General features: G+C 37.1%; 1 protein-coding gene across 8 annotated transcripts in view; it reads left to right on the top strand.

Annotated features, from left to right (window-relative positions):
- The first annotated feature begins 2354 nt into the window (after positions 1 to 2354).
- The window catches only part of LOC122289464 (glycerol-3-phosphate acyltransferase ATS12, chloroplastic-like), a 15958-nt gene continuing 3465 nt past the window's right edge, over positions 2355 to 14847 (top strand). For 6 of the 8 annotated variants that reach the window (XR_006236166.1, XR_006236165.1, XR_006236167.1 and 3 more), the window contains exons 1-12: positions 2355 to 2690; positions 6346 to 6443; positions 6881 to 6967; positions 7090 to 7187; positions 8015 to 8072; positions 8370 to 8471; positions 8585 to 8646; positions 8748 to 8858; positions 10265 to 10343; positions 10601 to 10720; positions 10797 to 10910; positions 11412 to 11566. Coding sequence is in view for 5 of the 8 variants with exons in the window: in XM_043096465.1 (XP_042952399.1) it covers positions 2366 to 2690; positions 6346 to 6443; positions 6881 to 6967; positions 7090 to 7187; positions 8015 to 8072; positions 8370 to 8471; positions 8585 to 8646; positions 8748 to 8858; positions 10265 to 10343; positions 10601 to 10720; positions 10797 to 10910; positions 11412 to 11552 (1395 nt within the window). In the remaining 3 variants the exon portion in view is untranslated. Of the gene's footprint in view, positions 2691 to 6345; positions 6444 to 6880; positions 6968 to 7089; positions 7188 to 8014; positions 8073 to 8369; positions 8472 to 8584; positions 8647 to 8747; positions 8859 to 10264; positions 10344 to 10600; positions 10721 to 10796; positions 10911 to 11411; positions 11567 to 13572; positions 13910 to 14847 lie in introns of those variants that run through there. The other 2 variants (XM_043096468.1, XM_043096469.1) reach the window with 2 other exon arrangements.

Consider the following 14847-nt stretch of genomic DNA (forward strand, 5'->3'; position numbering starts at 1 on the left):
ACTCATGATGCTTGCAAACTAGTTTCTTGAAACTCTTGCAAACTGAATTTTTTGGTTGGTGTAGCCTTGGACAGCAACTTGCACTTCAATGGGCGATAGGATGGGCTTACAAGTCCAACCTTGAGTTGTCCACCTTTGTGGATGGGCAACCCTTCTTGCACAAGCAAATGTCCAACCTTGGATCCTCCACCTTCTAGGGTGGTCAATCCCTTCAAGAACAAAACTTCGTCCTCTACCTCAACCCCTAAACTTCAATTCAACAATTCACAAGTAACAAGAAAGTAAACAATGTCGAGGTCCTCCGTGTACCTCCCAATCAAATTCACAAGGTTGATTTATCGCTTTGTTTACTTCTTGAAGAAGTGGGAACTTCTCAAAATCACCAAACAAGAATCCTCTCAATGAAAGCACCAATTAGTGTTGGGGTCCTCGCTCTAGACCCAAAACACCAAGTCCTCCACGCCAATGATGGCCTTATGATGACTGAATCTTGGTTTCTCTCTTACTTGGCTCACGTGCAAAGGTGGTCAATATAACCACTTGGGGATGGTGGGGTTAAGTGTTTAGGCTAAGATGGGTGTATGGAATGATGGAAGATGAAGGGTTGTGTGGTTCAGGGGTGAGGGGCGCACGGCACAAGTGTGTGCTAGTGTAGGCGCCATTTGGAAGATGGTTTAGGGTTTGAAAGTTGTGTTTAGGGTTTGGAAGATGTAAGATGGGTGGTTAGGATGGAAGATGAGTGATGTGGAGTGGGCAAGCAAGGGTTGGCTGAATTTTTAGTGATGGAGGGATTTTAGGAAGTTTCCTAAAATCTTGGAAGTCAAACTTCCTAGAATCTTAGAGATGACCTTCCTAGAATCTTGGGATATGATGGAGATATGAATGACTGATTATGGGAGTGATTTTAGGGATCAATTAAGATTCCTAAATGATAGGAATCTTAATTGGAAGATGGGGTGGTCGGCTAGGGTAAAATGGATGAAGCAATCAACTATGGAAAGTTGACAAACACTATGGTGGGCGATTTTGAGGGGTTGGACGGATTGAATGAGCCAAATTCAATAAGAATCACCTCAAGAACAAGGATGAACACGCATGAATACAATGAAGAACATGCATGAACAATGAAGAACAAAATGAAGTACACTCAAGAACAATGAAGAACACTCAAGAACAATAGCAAAATAGTAATGAACTTGAATGAGCCAAAAACATAAACAAGGATAAATCACTATTTGATTCACGGATTGCACAAGTAATGAATAAACCTCATATATTGATAAACACAACTTAGATTCACGAATTGCACCAAGTTGCAAGAACAAGATAGATGAATCACACTTATTTAAAGAATTGCAAAGTGTGATTCTCTCTTTGGGATTCACGAATTGCACCCAAAAAACCTAAGTGCAAAGGTACTAGTTTATGATCTCTCAAACAATAGTCTTCCCTCTAGGAGTTTGCCAAAAGATCTTAAAGCAAATGAAGGAGGTCCTATTTATAAGAAAAACAAATTGGAAACCCCCAACAGGTCCCTAGAAAATAAATAAATAAAACAAATTAAATAAATAAAATAAATAACAAGATAATGGTCATAGATCAAGGCTAGCCGTGGCATGCATGGCCCATGGTGGGCTAGGTGGTGCACGGTGGTCAGGTTGGTCCATGGTCAGGTGGTGCAGTCATGGCTTGCGTGGTGAGCCATGGTGGTGCGCGGCATGGCTAGTTGATGGTGGGCATAGCTTGCTGAAGGTGAGCCATGGTGGTGCATGGCATGATGGGCATGGCTTGCTGAAGGTAAGCCATGATGGTGCACGACATGGCCCAGGCTGGTGGCCTGGGCGCTGAGTCTGCAAGGCATGGGCTGGAGCCATGCGCTAGATGGCATGCCGCGAGGCATGCCACTAACCTGCTCTGCAAGGCACGGGCTGGAGCCGTGCGCTGGATGGCGTGCCTGTGGGGGCACGCCATTGGCCTCGTTAGGTGGTGTGGGGGCACGCATGCATGCGCGCAGATGCACGCTCAAGGGCACGCGCAAGCCTGCACGCATGGTCTGCGCGCGGTCAGTAGCCTCCATGCTCGCCCGCTGCGTGTCATAGTTTAAGCCAAAGCATGCAAGCAGACTAGTCATGTGATTGTCTTGACCCTCAATGGGTAGTGTCGAGATGTGGTCCCGAGCAAATCTCCTGGGACTGTGACAGTATAGCTCCGCATGACCGCTGTTTTTTTTTAATTACTTAATAATTAAGAAAATAATTTCAAATATATTAATATATTTTCTTTACTTGTTAATTAAAAAAGTAATTAAAAATATTTAAAATATATAAAAAAAATTAAAAACAACTGAACGGCACGGCCCAGCGATATGCTACAGCAACAATGCCTTATCCTCTCCGCTACTCCATCCTCCACATTCTTCGTCTCCACAGCAACCACACATAAGATTTCTTTATCCATTTCTTCATCTTCATTTTCTTTTTATGCTTATTCTTGGCTTTGTTCGGCCTCTGTGCGATTCGGTACGCAGAGGTCTCTTTTGCCGTATCCTTCTCACTCTCCGAGTGTGACAGTCATGGCGGAGATGGTTCGGGACAAGGAGTCTGCCAACAAGAATGTGGCGTCCTATCGCGGAGAGAGGACGAACGAGCCGAGCCTCTCGCGCACCTTTCTCGATGCGAGCTCTGAAGAAGGTTCGGTATAGGACCGGTTTCATTGTTGTTTGTTCTGACGTTTTGCGTCTTTTCCGTGGTTTCTGAGAGATTGTTGTCGGGGAAGGATAGAGAAAACCATGCTTTGCGTTTTGAATCTTCTGCTGCATTTACTGTTTGCTAAGTTTCCTTGCTGAAAAAATATGTGAAGGAGATAAACTGGAAAACGAAGTTCTGAAAATTCGGCCTAGCTGCACTGAGCTAACGAGTTATTTAAAAAGAAAAAATAAAAAAACAGAGTAAAGTATAAAAGAGGATATGGCCCCCTAATTTGAACAAAAAAGTCAACTTAAGTGAGCCTAACTGTTGCATTTTGGCATTTTTGGGCGAAATAGCAGACGTTGTGCAATTCAGAATTTCAGATCTCTCTCTCCCCTCCATTTTAGTGCACATATTGGTATGATGGTATCCATGATTCCATGCTAAAGATGGCGAGCATATAATTTTCTTCCGTGCTTCGCGTTCAGGATTTTAATTCGCCGCCGAGTAAGAGTAGGAAAGAAGGGCAGGAGATTATATATCTGGACCCACATGAAGTTATTTATTTTCCATCTGATCAATATATATTTTGAAACTTCTGCCAAGTCATACTATCACTCTGTTTTATGGTTTTTTGGCCGATAAATTTTGAGGAATGGGATAGAATGAATTTATATGGAATACTATAAATATACAGTTATAAATGCTAAAATAGATTAAACTAATATTGTCGTTTACGAAAAAAATAATTACTTTAATGGTAGAGATTCACCTCCACAAGCCGGATTTTGTGTTAGGCAAGAACTGATTCTTGTCTCTGCCGTTTGTAGCATTGTAGAATTTGAGAATTGTAATTGAGTTATTTATTCTCTTTCTATTAGTCTTTTACTTGATGCCCAAATGGAGCCTCTGTGATTAAAATCCGGAATATGTTAGTCAATATGTACATATTTTGTATCAAAAGCTCAATGTTGTAGCTCCTCTGCTTATTGGTTTCTATGATATACGTCCAACATAATAGTCATGGTGCATCAACAACCCCCCCCCTCCCCCCCCCCCCCCCCAACCCCCAAAACCCGAGAGAGAGAGAGAGAGAGAGAGAGAGAGAGGACAAAATGTGGGAAGGAACAGATTTGTGGAAGTTTCCCTCCTTGTTAACTAAAATAAACCCACGGTCGTATCTTATCTAAACCATTTAAATCCAATATTTTTGTTAAATTAAACATGATTTCCCTTGTTGTACTTGATATACACTATATCTATGCCCCATTTTGTGCTTTCTAGAATTTGTCTGTTTACTATAAGTATAAACATGACTACGATTATGATAATCATCTGTTCACTCAAACCAAGTTATTTCGTTGTAACCTCAATATCACTTAATCTTATACTTCTCTACAGTCAGTTGTCTGGTAACAAGGGACATTATTTGAGTATTAAGTCTGTGATTTTAAAAGGATGGGATTTTTTGAGTCAATGGTTTTGACTTCCATAGGTATTTTTACTTAGCTATATAGGGAATGAGAGAGTTGTTGGTCTGTTGGTTGACTGCAGCTGTTAGGGTAAGGGGATGTGTTGTGAGCCATTGGTTTCTGGAATTCTGCTTGGATTTCACTTGTTGTGCATGCGTGTCTGACTGAGAGAGAGTGTTGGCATGAAATTTTGTAGGGGATATTTTTTGTTGAAGGTTTTGGGATGGAATTCCACTTCTGTGAATATCCTGCAGGGTCTCAGAGGGGGAGAAACTCTACACATGGTTTCAGTTGTTAGTCTGTTGGTTGACTGAAGCTGCCAGGGTAAGAGGGACATCTTGTGAATCATTAGTCTCTAGTATGCTGCTTGGATTTTACTTCTTGGGCATGCTTGTGAGAGAGTTTCAAAATGACCTTTTGATGGAGATAATCTTTCATGAGGTTTTTAGGATGCAATTCCATTTGTGGGAATATTCTGCTGGGTCTTAGAGGCAGAGGAACTCTACACATGGTTCTTTAAAGGGGATGGAATTGCTACATTTAATACTTTATCGAATCAAACACTTTGTCGTGTTGCATATAATTGACTTTTTATCATGGATCATAAAAAAAACATTGAAGATACTGTAATATAGTTGTACTTTGAAAATTTTGGACCTATTTCTGTAACTGTAGCACCTTGCGCTAGGGCCAGGGAATAAACTGACAAGGTTGTTTTATTGAATCTTGACTTCTACCAGAAAGATCTGAGTTTTGTTACTTACAAGCCAGTGTGTAAACACATTACTTACTATAGGACCGATAACAATTATTAAAAGAGTAAAAAAGACCAATACTTTTTTTATGCTAGTCGTATTCAATGCATGTTCTAATTGACAATTTAGGTTATGGAGGGAATAAATTTTACTTGGTCACAGTTTAGGGTTTGGGGGAAATAAGTTTACTTTAAGAAAGAGTTAAATAGGGGTGAGACTGCTGGTCTTTTGGTGAAGTATTATACTATTCTTAAATGATAACAAAGATGATAATTAATTGGTTTGTACCCATAAATGAATTATTATGCTAATGTGAATTACTATGACAACTATGATAATTAATTGGTTTGTAACCATAAGTGAATTAATTGGTCTTGCTTAAATATGATATTTCTTAATATTCTTATTGCAAAAAAAGAAACTTTACTGAATAATGCACCGTCACTGTCATTGTACAAAGACAGCCATCATATCTAATCATAAACTCTTTTGGATGGCGTGTTTATCTTTCAATGATTTGTTATCATATATGCTCAAATCCATACTGTCTATTGTTTCCTAGATGACTTCTCTTGATGGGATTAGTTCATTATCCAGCTTAGCTGTATATATCACGGGCTCCTAATGACACAATATACTTTCTAATAAACCAAACAATGCGATAAAAAAATCCAAAATTGTATGTTCCGAAAATTGGGGAAAATAAAACCAAAAGTTTTTGTTTTCTTGCCAAGGTGAAAGTAAATTTAGTTGTATTAAATTGTTAGACGATATGTAAGTAGGCCTTTGTCATACAAGTGCACATATCATAGCATGCACTCGTAGAAGATGTACCTTGAATAAAGAAGTATAGAACCAACCGCACATGTGATATGATGTAGTTTTTTATGGTTGCAGCATCCTTGAATACTTGTAAATGCAACTTTGTTGATGAAGATTTACTTTAAAGAGTTGTGAATCAGTTAATCATTTATTGTTGCATTGCTAGACAATTGTTGCGATCTGGAAATTGCCATATTTTTTTAGATTTGCTACTGAACAAGGCAAATCATTGTTAGGGTTGAGGGGATTTGCCTTACTTACTTTTTGGGTTTGACAATGATATCCTTCCTGGTTGGGATTGAGATTTGATAGAAAGGTAATCAAGTAGTTTGGAAGGCAGCTCCTTTGTCCTTGGTTTAGTTGATTTGGGCAGACAGGCCATAGTCAAATGCTTGAGGGCGAGCAGCAAGGCTTGCTGGAGCTCAAAGGAACCTTTCCACAATCCTCTCATAATCTCATTAATGGATGTTTGAAGTGGTTTCTAATATCTCGTTTTTCATTTCTAAATTTACTGGTCCCCTCATCTTTATTTGTTTGAGATTTTCATAAGTAATTTACTGTTCTCATCATCTTTATTTACATGACTGGTATCCTCTCTTTTATCCACAGAGCTGCTGGCAGGAATCAAGAAGGAAAGAGAAGCAGGAAGACTGCCTTCAAATGTTGCTATGGGGATGGAAATATTGTATCGCAATTATAAAAAAGCGGTAAACAAATATTCCTCAAATCACGTTTTACCACATATATTCATATATGTTTGAGAGTCATTAGTCGTTTTAATTTTCTTCTTTTCCTTTACCTTTAAGTAAAATGCATAGGCATTATGTATACAGGTTTTTAGTTGTATAAAGAATCAGCCAGTGAGATATGGTACTCTTGTGAAATCACATAAGCTATCAAATGGCCCTGGTGATTTATGATATAATTTATTTTATAAATTTAATTAGTCAGAAATTGTTCCTGGAACATATCTACCTTCCATCATTATAATTTGCATGTTGTATCAGTGAGGTCTATTCACTTTCTCCCTTTGTAAGCACAATTGTAAGGTGAAGTAATGAGCTCAAGACTCACAGGACGTGTATTTATCAGATAAAATAATAATGATTATATATATAGTAATTCACATGCTCTAATGTTTTAGGTTTTCCAAAGTGGAAATCCAAGGGCTGATGAGATAGTGTTGTCAAATATGACTGTTGTGCTAGATCGCATATTTTTCGATGTTGAGGTAATATTTTACTATATTTATTCTATCATTATGTTTATATAGCTCCAGAAAATATTTGTATCTACAGTCTGCATATGGTAGATATGAGTGAGCTTCATGTAAATATTACAGTACTGTTTCAGGAACCTTTTGACTTCTCACCATATCACAAAGCACTGCGAGAGCCTTTCGACTACTACTTATTTGGTCAAAACTATATTCGTCCTTTAGTTGATTTCAGGTGAGGCATCTATACACACCCATCTTCATCTAGTTGAATTGACAGATCTCGTGCCTGAAAGTTAATAACTTGACTTGTTTTATGCCTTCCACACACGTTCACATGTAAAATCCGCCATTGCTATAGTTTTATGAATGCCTTCCATAATGAATTTGCGTTGTTTGCAGTTTTAAGCGTAATAATCTAAGACTTGATATTAGTCATTTGAAGTTATTTGAAGTGTTACAAAGATCTTAATTTGCACTTGTTACATGGGTAATAGCACTGATGAGTTATTATTTAGTATGCTTAAGTTTTATATGGTCAAGTAATTAGTCATGCATTTGACAACCTCCTCTTTAATCTTCTATAGGCCTATTTGATTTATTTATTTATTTATTTTTTAATGTTTGTTATTTGTTTATCATTGTCATCAATATGTCCTAGCTAACCAGATGGATTTAGGGTAAGGAGGAATAAGGCTGCACATCGTTTTCCTTTGTCATCCACCAAGCTGAAAATTAATTTTACCAAACTTCAAATCACACTATCATTTCACTGAGCTCGTGTTCAATTTGTATGTATTTTTTTTTATCACCCGTCGCACCCCTTCCTCTATGATTTATCTCATCACCGGGACAATGATTATGGATTTCAGAGTTTGTAGCAGTCATATGTGAACACATGTAACATTAGAGGATGGCCACTTGTTAGCTCTGCACTGGAGGAATAAGGCTGTACATCATTTTATGTCTTGCAATTTATACATATTGAAAGACATTCATTGGTTCACAATATGTAACTTCACTCATATTTTAATTTATCACTGACCTTAGTCTTTGATGCAGAACTTCATATGTTGGCAACATTTCCCTCTTCTATGAGATGGAAGAGAAGCTTCAGCAGGTGCCTATGTTCAGTATTCCTACTTCTTTTCGTTTATAGGCAGTTTTGTGATGCAATTAGCAGGTGCTGTATTCGCTTTAATTTATTTTTCAAAGGGCATACTGATACTGATCAATGCCTATTCAAGTGATCAGTAAAGAAATAGTAGTAAATAATTTGTTTGATGGCCTGTCATATTTTCTTCTTATTGTTCTAAGCACTGTTAATCTGTTTATGCTTGCCAATTTATGATCTCAAATACTTCTTGGTTGAAGATAACCGTTTTGATCAATAAATATATCACGTGATGGATTGTAGGGTCACAATATTGTCTTGATGTCAAACCACCAAACTGAAGCAGACCCAGCTATCATTGCATTGTTACTTGAAGCAAGATACCCACATATTGCTGAGAGCATGGTGAAACTTTTATTTTTTATCCCTTTCAATTGCATAGCCTATAATAAGAAAGATGCTATTTTTTGTGCATCTGGAAATGTTAGCATTACAAAATTATACTTGATGTGCTGCAGACCTATGTAGCAGGGGATAGAGTTCTGATAGATCCTCTTTGCAAGCCCTTCAGCATGGGAAGGTGATTCTGAAGTTTTTCGATATATCATATTGTGCTTACGCTCCTATATGACCATTCAAATTTCAATGGCAAATGATGCCATCCTATTTGCATTTTGCTAGGAATCTTATTTGTGTGTACTCGAAAAAGCACATGTATGATGCTCCTGAGCTGGTTGAGATGAAAAGAAAAGCAAACACGCGAAGTTTGAAGGAAATGGCTTTACTTTTAAGGTACCGCTACCCCTCTATTTCTCTCTCCCTCTGTGTGTGTGTGGAAAGGGGTAGAGGTACCTTTTAAAATCTTGGCTATCTAATATCCAGAAATAAATAATAAATACTATCAGTGGTCAGTTCTTTCTTATCATCATCTTTACTTATGTGTTTATCTTTTATATTCATTTGTTTGATTCTTAATAGGGTGGACCTTTTTATCTTATAACTTATTTTTGGTCTTTTTCTATTCAAGTTTTTGTTTTCTGCCTTTTCCTTGAACCTTAGGAAAGGAATTGTGTAATGTTTATTAGAGTGGTATTGATCGAATGATCTTCACTAGAACTTGATCGGTGGAGTCCCTCTTTGGATGTCTGATGAAAGTCAAGGATGGCAAAATGTGTCAGTTTGTTTTGTTTGCCTTCCACTTATTCCGTTAGGGGTAACAATTTGTCCTTAGGCATGGCCATACATAAATAACATAGACACATGGAAAGGGTGGACAATTAGCTAGAGCAGCAGGTACTGTAGTGAAATTGATGGCAAAAGAGGGCAACTTGGCCTTCTACCATATGGATTTGTAGCAGCTGGGAATGTTTTAAGAATCAAAATTGAAATACTCTTTGTGCTTTTGGGTGTTGCTTGTGTATACTTCTTGTACAGTAGGAGGGAGTTCCTTTTTACATTTTTACTGCAATTCATTACTTGCAAAAAAGTGTTTGAAAAGAACCACTGTACTGTTTTTATAGGAGCTCTCAACTTTCATTTCCTTATTTTAGACCCAATTTCAACATAACACTCCGTACTTGGATCTTGGAGACCATTGTTCACTCTCTAGGTTTCAAGTTTAAGATGCACATAATTTTGTGATTTAAAATATGTAAGTTGAAGTTGATGGGAGATGCTGGACTTCAAGGGCAGAGCTTGTGAAAGTCTAAGAAGGTTAGATGATTTATTTCTAGGGAGTTTTGGCTTAAAATTCTCAAGTGGGGTTCCCTATTTAGTGATAGTCAAGTACATGCCAAAACTGTTTTGGAGTGGAGTTCCACGTAACTCATGATTGTCCATTCCTTCTTGCTCTCCTTTCTTTCTTCCTTTTGCTCTCTAGGGATTTGATGGTAGATGGTGGGGTGGGGAGAACATTTTGATTTTACCAAAAGATAGTAATCAGCCAACGAGTTTGTGTTTGAGTATGTGCAGGAATAAGCATATTTCTTGTATCTACTCAAAGTTTCAGGATTTTAGGTTCTATATTCTGTAGAAGACGAGGAAGTTATTACAGTTGGTTGAATGCCTGAGATGTTTAATGTATACCTGCTCTTTTGTATGACTTAAAAAATAGAGATGCATATCTATATTTGAGTTTTTTTAAGGCTTTAAACAATCTTCATTCTTGTCCTTTTTCACTTAGCTTCTTTCTGATTCAGGGGTGGATCACAAATAATATGGATTGCACCAAGTGGTGGTAGGGATCGACCAGATCTTCACACAAAAGAATGGTATCCAGTAAGTTTCTTCTTCTTCTCTCTTTCAATTGATATGTTTTTGTCAATTTGTTTCTCATGCCTTTATTATTTAATAAATATTGAGATAAAAGTACCATGCTATACAATACTAGTTTCATTGTGTTTTGTTTCTCATGCCTTTATTATTTAAGAAATTTTGAGATAAAAGTACCATGTAATTCAATGCTAGTTTCATTGTGGAAGCACTCGAAGCTCTTGATGTCGTTAAATTCTTTTGTACTGATATAAGGGGGTCAGGCACCCTTTGATGTTTCTTCAGTGGACAATATGAGAAGGCTTGCAGAACATTCTGGTACTCCTGGGCATATATACCCATTAGCATTATTGTGTCATGACATAATGCCGCCTCCACCCCAGGTGTGTCCTCATCTCTGACTGGGTATTCTCTCTTTTTCCTTATTTCCCTCTCTTGTGAACAATAAATTCTCCTCAGATAGAAAAAGAAATTGGAGAGGAAAGAGTCATCTCCTTTCATGGGGTTGGCTTATCAGTGGCACCAGGCATCAACTTCTCTGAAATTGCTGCTGTCTGTGAGAACCCTGAAGAGGTTGGTTCCACTTAGAATGGTGATATTTCACTTGCCTGATTACTAATATAATTTCTGAAATTTTCCTGTACAGTACCTTTTGATGTTATGGTTATTCCTTGAGGATACGAAATATGGAACTGTTAAACAGTGCTGATTGTGGGATTCCATTAGTCTATTGGTCATCAATGTTGTCTTTGATTATCTGCATTTTCCAAATTAAATGTCTACTAATTGTTTATATTATAATAATATAATAATACCTGAACCAATAGTTATGTGATGACCATTATGATTTGGAAGTGAAGATGAAATAACCTATATTGTTCAGATCTGATCTGAACAGAGTATTCAGCTCGGAAAAGAATTACAATAAGTTCTAGAGAAGTTAATGTTCTGTTATTGCCATGTGTAGACAGTATCTTCACATGTTTAGGTTCTTATCAGTTTCTAAAATTTTCCTGCGCATTCTATATATGGTTCCTCATGAGTGATTCTAAATGAGCTGGCTGTTCACTTTAGCAGGCTAAAGAGGCATACACAAAAGCGCTATATAATTCTGTGACTGAGCAATACAATGTTCTCAAATCTGCTATACATGGTAAACAAGGACTATCGGCATCTATTCCAAGTGTTTCCTTGTCACAGCCATGGTATCAGTGAACCTTTATAGCAAGGTGTGTCTTTTTTTCTGAAGAGAGAAGTATCTTAGTGAACGTTAAGTGCAGTGCCCCAGTACACAGGTAGAACACGAGATATACTTATTGTTGGAGTCTTCCATCTCATATTGAAAGCATGGAATTAAAAAGGAAAGAAGAAAGGCTTAAAATAGAAAGAAAGTTAGAAGAGGAGAGTTAGTTATTCTGTTATTGTCCTATTGATGTATTATAAATAGGACTTAAGTCTGATGTAAAATTCATTCATTACAATTCAGTAGTTTTACCAAGATCCTTTTGCCTCCTCTGTTTTCTATATTTTTCATTCAACAAGTTCATATTCATTCACCTAGTTCAGATTCATTTGATTCTCAACATGGTATCAGATTGAAAAACTAAAGCTTCCGCATCATCTACTTCAATTTTGCTCTGGAATTCTCAACTTCTGCCTTGCAAAATTCTGCTCTGGAATTCTTGCATCGATTATCTTCAAGTTTCTTGCATTTTCTTGAACATTCTTGAAAATGAGTTCTGGCGATTCTCCTCTTGTCAATCCCTCTCCTGACAATCCTTCATTTAATTCTTTTAATCGACCTCCTATCAATCCTTCAGATGACTCATCGAGTCCATATTACCTACATCCAAGTGACAATCCTGGTGCTTTGTTAGTATCAGAAATCTTCAATCGAGAAAACTACGTTGCATGGAGTCGTTCGATAGTCATTGCATTGACAGTCAAGAACAAGGTACAATTTATAGATGGTTCAATTGTTTCTCCCTCTGCTGATCAACTTGTTAAATACACAGCATGGTTAAGAGCCAATAATCTGGTTCTTTCTTGGTTGATGAACTCTATTTCAAAAGAAATACGACATAGCTTGCTTTTTATGGTATCTGCTGTTGATCTTTAGAATGAGCTTAAAGCCAGATATCTCAGGAGTGATGGACCAAGAGTCTTCCATCTTGAGAAATCTTTGAGTTGCATCAATCAGGGTGCTTCTTCTGTTACTGAATATTTCAGTACCTTCAAGACTCTTTGGGATGAGTACATTAGTTATAGGCCATTTCCAACATGCACATGTGGCAAGATGGCAACATGCACTTGTGAACTTTTCAACTTTCTACAAATCAGACAACAATCTGATTATGTACTCAAATTCTTGGTGGGGCTAAATGATTCCTATGCCTCTATCAGAAGTCAATTGCTACTAATGGTTCCATTACCAAGCATGTCCAAGGTTTTCTCTTTACTGCTTCAAGAAGAAAGTCAAAGGCAGCTTACAAATTCTGCTACGTATAATGAGACTCATGCTTTGATGGCAAAACAATTCAATCAGCAGAATTACCAGCCAAAATCTTTCAAGGACAAACCAAAGAAATCTACTCTACATTGTACTCATTGTGGCTATAATGGTCACACGGTGGACAAGTGTTTCCAACTTCATGGTTATCCCCCTGGCTGGAATGGACCAAAAGGAAGAAGAAATGTGGCTTCTGCTCATGCTGCCATTACAATTCCAGAAGTCTACAATCAAAATAGTAATGAGCAACCAAAGTTTTGTTTCACTCCAGAGGAATTTAATAAACTAATGGCACTTGCAAATTCAGCACAACCCAATTCTTCCAACCAAAACAATGCCCAACCAGCTGTTAACCTTGTCACTGCCTCTCAATTTTCTGGTAAAGTGCAACCTATACTTAAACCAACTCTACTTTCTTGTAATTTTGTTGATTCTAAGCCAAATTCCAGTTTATATTGGATTCTTGACACAGGTGCAACAGATCATATGATCTGTTCACCACTTCTATATCATTCTACACCTAAACCATTTAATGCATCTATAAATCTTCCTAATGGTACTACAGTTCCAGCTACACATATTGGTACTATATGTCTCTCAGATTCCTTATTTTTACATAATGTCTTGTGTGTTCCTCAATTTTCATTCAATCTATTATCTGTTTTCAAACTCACTAAACAATCTAATCTTTCTCTTACCTTTACTGCTTCCCATTGCCTTTTACAGGACCAGTCAATGGAGAAGATGATTGGGATTGCTCTTGAGAAAGAAGGACTTTACCATCTAACTCAAGCTTCATCAAAAGCTAAAATCTGCAATTCATTTCAGTTTAATTCTGCACCTTTTGCTTTATCATCTACTCACAAACAATTAGATGTATGGCATTGTAGATTAGGACATGTACCTAGTTCAAGATTACATTCCCTCAAACAGATTGACTCTGCTATCACTCTTGATTGTACAAGTTCTTGTGACATATGTCCTTTAGCAAAGCAAAGAAGGCTTCCTTTTCCTGTATCAAAAAGTAATTCTAATAAAAGCTTCGATTTGCTCCATTGTGATATATGGTGTCCCTTTAGCACTACTTCTTATTCTGGTTTTAGATATTTTTTAACTATAGTCGATGACTTCACAAGGTGTACTTGGGTATACATGATTAAAGCTAAATCAGAAGTGCCATCTTTAATCAAAACTTTCTGTAACATGATAACAAATCAATTTTCTTCTTCTGTCAAAGCTATAAGGTCTGATAATGGACCAGAATTCTTACTTACAAAATTCTACCATAAATATGGTATTTTGCATCAGAAAAGTTGTGTAGAAACTCCACAACAAAATGGTGTTGTGGAGAGGAAACATCAACACCTACTAAGCACTACTAGAGCCTTAATGTTCCAAGCAAATCTACCATTAATTTTTTGGAGTGACTGTGTGCTTACTGCAGCACACATAATCAATAGAATTCCCACTCCTCTACTTCAAAATAAAACCCCTTTTGAGAAGCTTTTTAACAAAACACCTAACCTTTCTCATTTAAAAGTTTTTGGCTGCCTTTGCTTTGCATCAACTTTAACTAGTCACAGACAGAAATTTGATTCAAGAGCCACAAAGTGCATATTCCTAGGATATCCTTCTAATATTAAGGGATATAAACTCATGGATCTAAACACCAACAAGATACTTTTTTCTCGGAATGTCATATTTCATGAAACAATTTTTCCTTTCCAAGTGTTACCACAAAAACCTGATACTCATTCTTTTTTGTTTCCTATTTCACAAACCTTTTCAGATTCACCTTCTACCAACTCATTCTCCAATTCATATCAAAATGTGGAATTTGAATCACCACATAATAATATTTCATTTTCTGAACCTCATACACATATTGAATCAGACTCACCTACATTTCCCTCTCCATCCAATATGGATCCAACATCTGATTCAACTAACCCAGAAGTCCTACAGCTCAGAAAATCAACCAGAATTAAACAAAAACCTTCA

This window comes from Carya illinoinensis, chromosome 12 (assembly GCF_018687715.1).
Source record: "Carya illinoinensis cultivar Pawnee chromosome 12, C.illinoinensisPawnee_v1, whole genome shotgun sequence".
In the NCBI taxonomy this organism is placed as follows: Eukaryota; Viridiplantae; Streptophyta; class Magnoliopsida; order Fagales; family Juglandaceae; genus Carya; species Carya illinoinensis.